The sequence below is a fragment of the Acomys minous genome (assembly GCF_964271855.1).
Source record: "Acomys minous genome assembly, chromosome: 10".
Taxonomy (NCBI): domain Eukaryota; kingdom Metazoa; phylum Chordata; class Mammalia; order Rodentia; family Muridae; genus Acomys; species Acomys minous.
The window spans coordinates 111,909,296-111,923,124 of record NC_140491.1 but is presented as its reverse complement, the minus strand read 5'-3'; the positions used below and the strand labels follow the sequence as shown (position 1 = coordinate 111,923,124).

The 13,829-nt window shown below is 41.6% G+C and overlaps 1 protein-coding gene across 4 annotated transcripts in view; it reads left to right on the top strand.

Moving 5' to 3' along the window:
* The window catches only part of CCDC141 (coiled-coil domain containing 141), a 160,796-nt gene that overhangs the window by 43,480 nt on the left and 103,487 nt on the right, over positions 1-13,829 (top strand). For all 4 annotated transcript variants that reach the window (XM_084800292.1, XM_084800293.1, XM_084800291.1 and 1 more), the window contains one exon: positions 521-774. In XM_084800292.1, the coding sequence (XP_084656418.1) occupies positions 521-774 (254 nt within the window). The remainder of the gene's footprint in view (positions 1-520; positions 775-13,829) is intronic.

Genomic DNA, 13,829 nt, shown 5'->3' with positions numbered 1-13,829 from the left:
ACAACAGAAAACGCTTGGCGTCATGGGATGGAGAGAACAAGATAGATGCCGGAAGTGGGTTGGGAGTGTAAAATAGACATATTAGTGATGGTGGAACAAGTGGAGCCATGTGTCAGATGATTCCTGGTTCTCCTCCTGGCTGTGGAGAGGGAAATGGTCTCAACTGTTTCTTCAGTTGATGCCTTGATCTTCAAAGTACTGCTCTCAAATCCTACACCTCAGTACTCTTCCCCCATGACGTTGCTTCAGCTCTTAGGATGTAAATCTTCATTTTATAATATACAGTATGATTACTATAGAGGTTGTTAACTGGCGATTCATTTGACAGACACATGTGTTTGATCACATGGTATTTAAAAAAATAAAACCCATACAAATCTCAAAGCATTAAAATTGTGTATACATTTATATTATTTTTAATGTAACTAATCATTAATATAAGTTACTTATATAAATTATATGAAGAATGCAAATACAGCTACATGAATGTTCATTACTACAGTATTCTTTTTCTTTCTAGAACTCTTGGAAAGATCTCTAGTCCTTTTAAACAAAAGCCAACAGCTCACTGACTTCATAGAAAAATTCAAGTGTGAAGGATCCAGTGTGAACTCTGAGCTGATTCAGGGAGCACAGAATAGCTGTCTGAAGATCGACAGCCTCCTGGAACTTCTCCAAGACAGGAGACGGCAGCTGGACAAGTGTTTGCAGCAGCGGCGGCAGGAACTGGCTCAGGTTCTACAGGTCTGTCTGTGGGACCAACAAGAAAGCCAGGTAACATGGACTAGCAATGTTTTTGAATGGCATCACAATTGCCACGGTTGGATCTGTTAATGTCTTGTCTAAAAGCATTTTCTCGTAACTACCATGTGACTTTCCCAAGTAAGTATGGGTATGAAAACCAACATCCCCATCTCCTTTTCTTTTAACGTTAACATTATAAGTGAGAGACTGCCAAGGCCAGCCTTTGACAACAACTGCGTTCTATCGTTGAATTTGCATTCTCTGTCCCAGATCATGACTTTGGGATATATTTTTCTTTGAAATTCTGAAATATGAATTATAGTTTTCTGGGAGGCTGGAAAGACGCGTGCTGACTGTGCTAGATTGCTGCTGCTGTCATCTGAAAAAAATCTGTAAATGCAAAATAGAGATCGTTTTCTTGGAAGAGTTGTCAGGCACCAGCGGGGAAAAGGTAAGGCATTGCCTGGTGTCTGGATGTTCGTGGTTATAGGTGTTTGGGATTCCGTGGCTTTGCAGACTCAGCTAGAGCTCGGTATTCAGACTGTTGGATACACCTTAGTCATTTCGAGCTAAAGGTGGGCAAAGTCCCAGATCAAGTATTTGTTACACTTACTGCAGCATTTCTCTCTGCTCCGATCCCATGCTTACAGGTATGTAGATTCAGTGGCAGGAAATCATACAGACGCCGCTCTCCTGGTCAGGATGCATAGCAGGGGATCTTTCAATGTTGCCTATTTCTCTGATGCAAGCTGGAAGACAGGCATACAGCTAGAAGCATATGTGTGACCAGGAGACGTTGGTTCTTATTTCAGGCTGAAAAAGAAAACGAAGGTTTAATGCTTAACATTTAGATTTTACTCATGGAGTACCTACTGTGTGCTGTGCCCTATTACAGGACACACAACACAAGCCAGTGTCGCTTTCCTTTATGAGTTTTCTTTTGTTGTATTTTTCTCAGTCTTTGAACTACTGATATTTGGTGTAGGTAGTTCTTGCTCTGGAGGAGGATGTCGCTCGTACAATGGGAAGCAGAATCTCTGATGTCCACCAGCTTGTTTTGATTAGAACACCGTCAGTCAGGACATGTAAAATGTCACCAGAATTTGTGAGATGTATCCCAGCATGCAAAATCATTGCCACTTGAGAGCTACTAGACCGTATGATGAGAAAGTCATAAAATAAGTGAACAGTGACAAGTGCTATTTGAAAATCCAATGGGACATGAATGCTGGCATGTGTCGCTCTATTAATCAGATAAGCCTCTTGCAGGAGGTGCCATAGATTGGAGACCTCAGTGCAGAACCCCTGCTGTATATTCTACTTATGTTTTGTTACCTTCACATCTAAGCATCATCCTCTTTGTAAACTACCTCTTCTGGCATCTTCTGCCTGGGCTCTTGCTGCCTCGTGTCTGCTTCTGATGATGTACCTGCCCGCTCATCTTTTCCAGACTCCATCTTTATCCCCATCCTACTTTCACACGTGTACATTCCTCAAGGTGCAGCCAAACAGTGCAGTCGTCTTTCACTGGTGTTGGTGGTACACCAAGAAGGAGTTCACGCCCAGATAAGAGTCCACTCAAAATTGTTTATTAAACAAGGGTTCCTAAATTGTTTGTCTTCTGTATCACAATCTGGTCCATGAGAGCTCATGAACTTCCTTCCCACTTTCCTCTTCCGCATTCCCACTTTGTCCTCTCTGGCATCCAGTTCCCTTTTAATTCTGGCCTGCCACCATGTTCTCAGAGAAGGGAATTTCTCGCTGATTTTTTTCTTTCTTCCTAGGTTTATATTTCAAACCTCTGATTCTGATGCTTCCAAGAACAGACTCAGAAATCCTCTCACTCATGTACTGGACGTTGCTGCTCATTCAGAGTAACACAGAGGCCCTTCCTCTTCAAAGGAAAGGTTCATAGAAAAGGATTTTTTTCCAAGCACAGAAAAGTTGCTCCAACAATGAAAACATAGCCATAGTAGGCTTTACTTACTTCTTATTTTTGTGATGGTAATTTTGCCTTCTCACTTCATGACTGCTAAACGAATCAGCCACCTGAATTCCTGCAGCATTAAAAAAAAATCAGAATTCAGGTAATTCTAAATGAAAATATATTTGCTTATCTACATACTGAAGGAAAATTTGAGGTAGTTTTGACAACATTGGGAAACTGAGGCATTTGGAGATAGCTAAGTCACGTATTGTAGGCGGTTTCTGACTTGGTGAGTTCAGGCTTCCTGGAGCCTTTAATTCCCTTTTCTCCCCTCCCCCTCTCTCGTTCTGTCCCTCCCTTTCTTCTTTAAAATAGTAAGGTGCCTTTGGAGGTTGGATTTCAAAAGACACCCTTCATCCTTTAGAGAAGTTTTTAGTTGATAAGGAAATTGAGGAGAAAGTAAAGATTTCCCATGCACCCCACCCTGGCAACCATATTGTCAGCATCCTCTACCTGAAAAGGGCCTTGGCACCACTGATGTGACCATTAACACATCATTATCATCCAGGGTGCTCTATTCACTGAGGTTCAGTCTCAGTGCTGTATATTGTGTGAGCGTGGGCAGATGTATAACGGCTGGTGTCTGTCATTATAATACTGCGCAGAATAACTTGACTGCCCCTCCAGTCCTCCGTGCCCTGCTCATGTACCCCTCCCTCCCCAGCTGTGTGCACCGATCCATCCGCTTTACCTAGATTGTCTGGTTGGAACCATACATTATGTAGCTTTTCACAGTAACTTACTTTCAACCCAGTAATAAGCAATTAAGTTTCTTCCTTATCTTTGCTCGGCTTGATAGCTCATGTCTGTCTAGGGCTGCCTAATATCCCGTTGTCTGGACAGACAACTGGCTACCCATCCGTTCCCTTGCTGGAGAGCATTTTAGCTGCTTCCAGGTTTTGGCAAGCGTGAGTGAACATCTGTGTGTAGGTTTCAGTGTCAAGTTAGATTTCGGTTCATTCGAGTAAATAGCAAGGGGCATGTGTTGGACAGTGTGCTTAGAATATGTTTAAATCTCATCCAGAGATAGCCGTGTATCTGCCAGCAATGAACGAGATTGCTGTGTCCCACATCTCTGCCTGCAGAGGATTCTATCAGTGTTTTGGATTCTGGCCTTTCCAGTAAGTATACAGGAGTATTTCACTGGGGGAACCTTATCTTTAAACTGAGAATAATAGAAATTTGGAGAGTTATTCTAATAACAAAATGCAACAGCACACATAAACATATAATATACACCAGTTTCCTTGCTTTCTCTATTCAGTTAAACTTACGAGATTTCCTCTACCACGTCTACTGTGAGTGATACTGTGCACACTGGAGCCCCCGATGGTACATGTTATTGGATGCCCTATAGGACTAGTAAAAATATATATTCATGGAGACGATGATGGATCTTTCATTGGTACTCCACTCCTAACAGTCCAGAACCAAAACTAATATAATTATTGTATAATAAACACTGCTTAAATATAACTCACTGATGAGTAAGCTAGTTATTGCCTTAAATATACAAAGTTTAGACTTGTGCTCTTAAAACTGTCTGTAGTGCATTTTCTCTTGCTAATTGCAGTGCATCAGCAAGAGCAATTAATAATAGCCGTTCTTCGTGCTTGTAAGAACACACATCCCAGGGCCGGACTGCTGGGTGGGTTTAAATTATGGCTCCATCATTTATCAACTGAGTAACTGAGCAGTTATTTAAATTCTCTCAAGTCCTGTTATCTCTAAAGATGTGTATAATAAGAGTAATTGCCTGGAGTCTTATAAGGATGACCCAAGTGAGTTTTTATATGTCAAGTACTTGGGACAGTCCCAGGCATATAGTAACTGTATCGGGACAACACTTTTTGTTATTTTTTTCCTGAGAGGGAGAATATAAGGCCCAACATATTGCCTCCACTACCCAGATCAAGTAAGAATCAGTCTTGGATAGAAGGCAAATTTGTTACTTATTTTTGACTCATAAATTTATAGTCGAATAAGTCGTAATAGCCATATACATTCATGGACACTCATGATGTCCATGAGCAATTACAGTTTCTTAAAGACAGTATTTTCCTATCTTATTGCATAATGATTCTCATTTGCTGGACATTTTGGGACCACTGTCCACTAAGATGATTGCTGAAAGCATTTTGTCACACCATCTGACACATTTGTACTTTATTCCTGCACAAGTCTAGCCACATCCAAGAGTGTTTTTACTGAAGATAGAAAAACATAAGCAAAGCTAAAGGAGCTAACCCTTATATGCCATGTTATGAGATGGCGCTTGTGAATCTGATCATGTAACAGACATATCCTCGGATCTAAGGTAGAATAAGAAATCTGATGAGTCTATGATATTGGCTGTAACATAATTTAAACAGTGTCTTATTGGCTTGCAGGTAGAGCCTCTTCAGTGTCACAGTAATTAAGCTTGGAAGGTTGATTGTTATCGGTCTAACTAGACGTTAACATAACACAGTTTTCTTCTTAGGATGTGTTAAGCCTCCTGGGTGTTCTGTTCATAGTTCTGTGGACGATGTGGTGCTGTACATGGCAGCATGCACAGCAGACTGAGAGAGCTTGCCAGGGAGCTGCAGTGTAGGAGGTGACGCTCATGTACAGTGTGTCTGGTGCTCCCAGAGCACGGTGGAGACACACTTCATGAGGGAAGGGGGTTTCCCCATTCTGTGCTTGTTTGCTGAGCATGAGGGCCGAGGACAAGACACAGTAGTAAAACCTCAATTCTGTCAATCATTCTAACCACTTAAGAAAAGGGGAAATGAGGCGGCGAATCAGAACAAAGTCTATCGATAATGCTAACATGGATGCCTGAAGAGCTGAGGCATCTCCCCTAAGCGTTATACGTTTGTGACTCTCGGTGCTTGTGACCTGATGCTTTTGAGAAGGTCACTTAGTTTTCTTTGGGGAATGAAGTTAAATGACTGACAGCATGATGGGAAGTGGAGATGTCTGTCGTCTCCAGAGACCGGCAAGTGAAACCGAACCACCTCTCTGCGTTAGTTGGGATATGATCATCTGACAAGCATATTCCCAGAGTGTTCCTCTTTTATCACCATTTTTTCCACATGTAAAACAGTGTTCACGTGTTTTACACCAAACAGACGAGCAAACTGCCCTTTCTTTCCAGCCATAGCAACATCTTAGTTTGCAGATAATCTGCCTCATTAATGAAAATCAGAAGCAGCGTGGAGTATTTTGTGCATAATTAATTATCTTGGCAAGAAGATTTATGAATGTAATTTTTCTCAATTGTTCCAATCAGGCGTAAGTGAGGCAAACAAATATATTAACACTAAGTTATTCATGGCCTCTTTGCACAGGGCGATGTCAAGGACGTCTAGGGGAGTTAAGACTGGGGCGGGCACTCCGATTTTAATACCCAAGTTGCACCTATGTATATATTTGTATGAATTTGCAAGGAGGGGGAGAATAACAGAAGTCACTGGAAAGGTTTTGTGGCTCATAATTGGAGCAGAGTACACGCCATTATCAAATGCTGTATTCCCTGTCAATTGCAGTTAGGATGTCATCAGAGATGGCCCGTGGAAGTGTAGCGTCAATGCATGTAGTCGTGTGTCTGTGGAGCATCTGAGAAACTTGTGTGTATGTTTTCTGGTACATGCTGCTACTTTCTCATTTGTTTTAGAATCTGAATGAATGACCAGCTTATATTAATATGAGATAGCAGAGAAAGGGTTAAACATTTAAAGAAAGCTTCTTTAAATGTATCTTTTAAATGCTTTCTGCTCGAGAGGCAGAGGTAGGTGGATTGCTGTGAGTTCGAGGCCAGCATGGCCTACAAAGTGAGTCCAGGACAGCCAAGACCAAGACTACACAGAGAAACCCTGTTTCAAACAAAAACAAAAACAAAAACAAAAACAAGCCAAAATGGTGGGGGAAGTAGAAAGGGTGATAATTAGCTTGGTGATATTAGAATCTGTGAATTTGGTCCGAGTGCAGACATAAATAATGACCCATATGTAGCTTAAAACTTATCATAGAAATTTTGTTTTGACACACTGGCCATGTCTAGAATTCTTTTTCAGGTATGCCAGCAGGAAATGTAGAATATCTTAATGTTTATTGGAGAACCTTGCAATTCTGAAAGCAATGGACACATTTCCAAATTAGAATGTATACTGATCATCATTGCTTCCAGTGGTCCTGCAGGTCAAGGACCACAGCACAGGGACTCTGGTGTAGAGGACATGGAAACTTGTCTAGGCTTGTACACTCACTACCAAGGCTATTGGCCAGTTATTAGCCTCCCTGTCTTAGTTTCCTTTGCATAAAATGAGACTAATAATGATGGCTATCTATTCCCTTGTTATAAAAATAAAGTCATACTTATGTATGTAGATATATAAAATATATAAATGCTTGGTGCATAACTTGATACATAAATGTTCAATAAATCTTCAAGTGCTCACTCTATCACTATATGTCACATTCGAGCTATATTAAGAACTGGCACAAAGCTGCACTTTAGCCAGATCCCAGCTCTGTCTAAACTATTAGGTAAGTTAGCATCTCCCAACGTGGGTGAAGACAGATGCGGCTAGGAATCCTGCCAAGTTAAAAAAATCAGCCTTCTCTGCAACATATTTAAAAAATCAACTTCTATCACTGTGAAGAGCCACCGTGACCAAAGAAACTTATAAAAGAGAGCATTTGATTGGAGGTGGCTTATAGCTTCAGAGGGTGAGTCCACGACCATCAGGGTAGGAGACATGGCTGCACGCAGGACTAGTGCTGGAGCAATAGCTGAGAGCTCACATCTGATCCACAGGAACTAGATGGGGCACAGAGATGGCTTTTGAACCCTCGTCACCCGTCTCCAGTGACATAGCTCCTCCAACCAGACCACACTCCCTAATACTTACCTACTGGGAAAGAGGCCTTCAAATATATGAGTCAATGGTGGGGGCATTCTCACTCAAATTACCACACCCCCACTAACACTCTCTACCTTTTAGACACTTCTTTAGCTCACTTAAACTTGATATGGTTGACCTCATGCTCATTATATCAATTTGTCACGTTTAGAGATTACTGCTGCAAAATATTAAGTGAAAAATTCCAGAAATAAGTAACTCATAATGTTTAACACTTTTTGCAGTAAATTATTATAATAGTTCCATTTAGAGGGGAGGGTGCATATTTATTTAGTAGGGAAGTTCTTTCTAACAAATGGGGTTAGAGTTAAAGCTTTGTATGAAATCCACCAAGTTATACAGCTTAGGGGCAGGGATGGTGTTAGGAGAGAGGCAAGCCGTGACCTCACTTCTAGTGTCTGTCTCTCTACCTCCACACAGTAGTATAGTTGGCCCAGATTTCCAGGTCGCTAAGAGTGTGTTTTAGTCAGGGCTACTATTGCTGTGACAAAACACCATGACTAAAACAACTCGGGGAGGAAAGGGTTTATTTGGCTTACACTTCCCTATCACTGCTTCTCATGGGAGTAAAGCAGGGCAGGAACTCAAACAGGGCAGGGACCTGGAGGCAGGCTCTAATTCAAAGGCCATGGCGGGAGGGGTGCTGCTTACTGACTTGCTCTCAATGGCTTGCTCAGCCTGCTTTCTTATAGAACCCAGGACCACCAGCCCAGGGATGGCACCACTCACAATGGCGCCCCATCACCCACTAATTAAGAAAATGCCCTACAGGCTTGCCTGCAGCCCAATCTTGTGGAGACACTTTCTTCATTGAGGCTCTGTCCTTTCAGATGATGATAACTTGTGTCAAGTTGACATAAACTATCCAGCACAAAGTGGACCGCAGTTGTATCTACAATGCTATGCCTTAGGTACCTTCGGCGCGGTGATTTCTATTGTGTAGGACTTTATCTCATTTCTTGAATAACAAGTTTTCCTTCCATTGCTCAGAATTTCCCCACAATGAACTAGAGGTGATATTTAAAATAAAACCCAGGTCTAAATACTCTTTATTTATTGGACTAGGAAGCTTTCTGCTATCAAGTAGATGTAGTTAAAGAACCTACCTAAAAACAAAGACAAACAAACAAACAAACAAACCCCACAGTTTGAGGGTAATTAGGAAAAGGAAGGGGCCCTTAAGCATCATTATTTTTTGAGGTTCAGATGTGAGAAGACGTTATATGCTAATACAAACAGAATAAAGTAGGTAGCATCGTAATTTTAATTCTACATAGGAAGATTATCTATGAATCTATTTATAAAGTAACCGGTTTCCTCGTGACAAACAGAGCAACCATCTGCCACCTGTCACCAGCCATGTAGGATTTGAGATTCTGGGGCGATAATGATACTTCCCTGCTGACTTCAGTAATTTGAGAAAGGCTCCCAAATTCTGCAAAAGAATGTGATTGTTGTCTTCCTCAAAACCGAAGCTAGGGCCCTAGATAACAGGACAAAATGTGTATCAATCCAAAAGTGTTTCTTAAAAAAAGCAAACAAGCAGAAATCAGTAAAAAATTGTAGCAATGTTAAAAGACAATGTTGTCCACAAATCTAGTTTTGAACTTCATAACTGGCTTCATTGTGATTCTGCAATCAGGCACAAGGGGGACAAGGTGGCTTAGACTGTCCCATTCCGCTACATGCACAGGATTTATTTATAGCCAAGGAAAAAGGTGACCAGGAGAACGTGCAAGCATCTTTACGGAGATGCCTGCATTGACTATCACTCGTGTCTGTCCTATTTGAAGGTGGTTGAATGGTTGGCTTCTCAAACACGGCCTCTTGCTACAGGTGTAGGTCAGCCTGTTTGCACATCCCGTTCCGATCCTCTTCCTATGGAGAGGCCAGTTTAGGCCAGATGACACAGCGTTGCAGCAGTGATTTTTCAACTCTCAAGGGCTGTGGTACAGAATCAGCATTCTGGGTCTACCGTCTCTTCTAATATACCTCCTGCCTGATGGGGCAGGTGGGCTTTTCAATTCCACTTATCGCCTTGTTAGGCACACAGCACATTTGACCAGATTACCTAACAGGAGATAAAGACAACTGCTTCCTCTGCTATAAGCAAAAGAAAAAAGAATCAAAGTAGACATTGAAACTGTGACGCCAACTATAATTGCAAACATGTTGGTGTTTCTGGTAATTGGATGGAAGACCGTCAAAAATGCTTGGACTGAGAAAGATAAAAACAATGATGCCTCTTTTATTCTTTGTCAGTTCCCTTTTTTTTTTTTTTTTTTTTTTTTTGGTCTGAACCATAGCTGGGTCTATGCCAAGAACTGTTCTGTACTAGGAAGAAAAAACCCAAAGTAATTTGAAGAGATTATTGTTTTTTAAATGTGTTTCTGTTAAGGTGGTTGTAATGTCTTTTTGCTAGGCTGCCCCCGCCCGCCCCCGAATAGTTTTAAATAAAGATTAAAAACTAAACCTCATCTCAGTTTGTAGAACAAATTGCAGAGAAGAGAGACAAATGGCGGTGGCAGTCTGGTGCAGGGCTTCTGGCGTCCACAGCCCCTCCCCCTTTTCTGCTTCCAGACTTCCTCATCTTTGTCCTTCACGGAACATTTTCCGCTGCTTGTCCCCTCCGTGCTTTAGACTGTATATCATTTGCAAAATAGACGTCTCAGTTTGGGCTCTGTCACCTCTGCGCATGGCTGGTCTCTTCGTCACTGCCTTCCTGACTCGAGCATCTATTATTTTCTCTAACTGCAGTGTCTACCGTAGGCTTCCCAGACGGCACTTCCATGTTAGAATCAGGCCCCACAGCTCCAGCCTTGCCTTGAGGTTTTGTTTTAAGAACGTTCATAAACACGGGCTTTCCCAGAATCCTTTGTGTCAGTAGACAGATGTGACGGACGGGAAGGAAAGATAAATACCATATGAGGAAGCATGGAGTCTCACCATGGTGTTACTGCTCCCAGCCCTCCTTACTGGCTGCATGCACTTGGGCAAGTAGTTCACCCTGTCTCCTCTCTGTTTCCTCAGTTGCTGTCTCCATCGCAGGAGCAGGGAAGACACTGGCTTAGGTGACATTGTAAGGCGCCTAGAGTAGCGCCTGATGCCTCTGAGACGCTCCCCATCCTCTCCCCTTAGCGGCTCCATTCATTTCTCTCAGTAGGCAAGGCTGGGGAAGAATTGACCTGTTAGTACAAACTAGCCCTTCCTTGTCCAAGGCGAGCAGGTACTTAGAGCACTCGTCCCCTTCCCTCTTAGCTCTTAGCCCGGGTCACTCCTTCCTCCAACTCTTATGCATCTCCAGTTCCCCACACCGTGAAGAACTACACCTCTTCCAATCAAAGAAAGAAGTTTTCTGTTTTTTTTTTTTTTTTTAAGCTGAAGTGACTATTTCTGCTGATCCTAAAGCCATCTTCCAATCCTTGGCTGATGAGCTAAGTCAACTTCTGAAAAAGGCTCCTTAGATCTCCAACCTCCTCTCGACACAGCCCTCCCCCATGTGAAAGTCCCCAAATGTTCTCCTGGCTTTGCTATTTAAATTTTTCTTATTACACTCCAACTTTATAGAGAGTTTTGGGTGACTGTTCAGGCAGCAAACTGTCCCTGTCATTTTTTTCCCCCACTTTGGAAGCTGCTAACCTGCACTTCCTGTTTACTCAGGTAATTAATTTTATTCCTTCTCAAGTCTCTGATGGGGTTGAAGACCAGAGAGTTTAGTTTTATAACTAAGCTTAGTTGTTTAGGGGTTAAGATGTTTTTAGGTCTAGATAGATGTTTTAAGTTGATAGAGACGAGTTTTGATAGATATTGATTTACATTCAGAATTTTAGACTCACCAAGATAGGAAAGATGTTTTCTTCAAGGTTGCCAAATACAAGTAGCCAAAACATTATGAGCGTAACATTAATATAATTCCTGATTGTTTCATAATTCTTCTTGCTGTATGTAGTTTACTTTATATATGAGTAATAATATAAATGTATCTATAAAAAATTAAATCTGAATCAGTCTTCAATTTTACATTTAACAATTAAACATACTCTGAGCTCCTTTGACTAACATAGCCATCCAAAGAAAATATCTCAAAGACCATTAAAAGAGAAAAGAAGAAGTATTTAAAAAGTAGAAAGCACACAAGAAGTAAAAAATAATACGTATTATTTAACTAAAATTTTAGTACTTTTCATAGAGTACTAATAGTGCTAATGAGATACTTGTACTTTAAAAGGTATCCATGGCCCATGACCTCTGATATGCAGTTTACATTTACAACACCTTCAGGTTAGACTAATCGCATAGTCCAGCCAATGTGCTGGTGGCGGCTGCTCTATTGGGCAGTGCGAGTCTACCTACCTGTTCTGTGACTCTTCTTTAACTCACAGGATAATTCTTGATTTTCATTAGCATCCCAATTCTTCCCTCCCTTCCTCCCTCCTTCTCTCCGTCTTGCCCTCCCTCCCTCCCTCCCTCCTTCTGTCTCCTGCTTTCTTTTTTTTTTTTTTTTCCTTTGTTTCTTCTTTGTATCTTTATTGACCTGCTTCTGTCTGTCTTTACCTTCTGGTGGAGGTCTTAGAGGTTGTTGTTTTTAGTTGTTTTGTTTTAGCTTAGTTTATTTATTTGTTGTTGTTGTTGCTGTTGTTCTCGCTTCCTTCCCACGTGCCTCCTTTTGTGGCACAAATTTGCAGAAGTGCACATTGGCTGGATTCATCACTGAAGCTTTTTGGACAGCAACTGCTGCAGTTTAAAAGCTTATCGAAAGAACCCTTGGAATAGCTGTGCAGCTGTCTGTAGTAACCGCTGTGGGATGGCTGACTGACTGGGTATCAGAGTATTGTGGTTACTTAGGCTGTCTTATTTTAGCCTGAGAAGGACTCCGAGCCTGTTTGTGGGCATCTCACAGCACAGGTGGTACGCCTGGTCTAGGAGGCTGCACATGTGTCTGAATGCCTCATGGTAAGACGTAACATGCTAACAATGGTCCACTCACCTCATCCAGCTACACCAACTTGTTTGTGCTTCTGCCTGAAGTGCGTCTGGTCAGAAAAAAAAATGTGTAGCTCTTGAAAGACATGTCTTGAAAGACAGTGGACAAAAGATGCTAAATATCACCGTTGTTTTCTACCTACAAAGCATTGCCCAATAGGAATAGTAGCTTTTGAGGGCTGGAATTGTGTCAGCCATATCTACAGGGTGAAGTCAGTCAGTTCCATTTAAAATTCAAAACAGGCAGTTGCAGTAGTGAGCGGCTTTAATCCCAGTACTTGGGGAGCAGAGGGAGGCAGAGCTCTATGAGTTGGAAGCCCATCTGGTCTCATATCAAATTCCAGGCCAACTAGAACAATAGGGTAAGATCCTTGTCAAAATAAATAAGTAAGTAAGTAAATAAATAAATAAATAAATAAATAAATAAATGGCAGCAGCTCACTCCCTCCTAGAGCTTTCATCATCTCTGGCAGGAGTTAGATGACAAATTTTTGAGTCACAAATTAAATAAGATTATCTGGGGCTTCGGGCTTCTCACCTGTTTGGGGAGATTAATGAACATCTGTTTGCACCCATGGTCCACTCACTCAGCTTCCATCTTAGCTGTCCCACGATAAGACATTCTTGAGAGGTCTACCCCCTCGCCAACCTCAGCTAGGAATAGAAACCACTTCTAGTATTCAGCCACTAAATCGTCTCTGGGAGTTGGTCATATTCATGATCTATTTGAGGGACCCCCCTGCCCCCCAAGCATCCTTCTGGTCACATTTCTGTGCGCACTCACTGGTACTGTTGTGAGAGATTATTTTATTAAAAAATGCATTTTTGCTGTTCCTCATTAAGCGCCCTCTGTGGGTTCTTACATGCACACTGTACTTAACATCTAGTTCTAATTGGCAACCAGATAAAATGGCTTCAAGGAATTGTAAGTATATAAAGGAATCATAAATATATAAAAATACTATATATATGTATCATATGAAATATAAATAATGTAGTTTACAAATATTATGAAGAAGGTGTGTTTCACATAAAAAACAACTACAGAGTAAACGTGTTATTTTTGTTCGTACTGATAAAGGGCAAAGCTTTGGTAAGCTGGGGAAACCGTGCTACCCCATAACGTATTTCCTAATTCTCTGCTGGGAAATGCTGCGTGGGTTCAGACCTTCTGCTCTCAAGATCAGCTGCCACATCAGCTCCCAGAG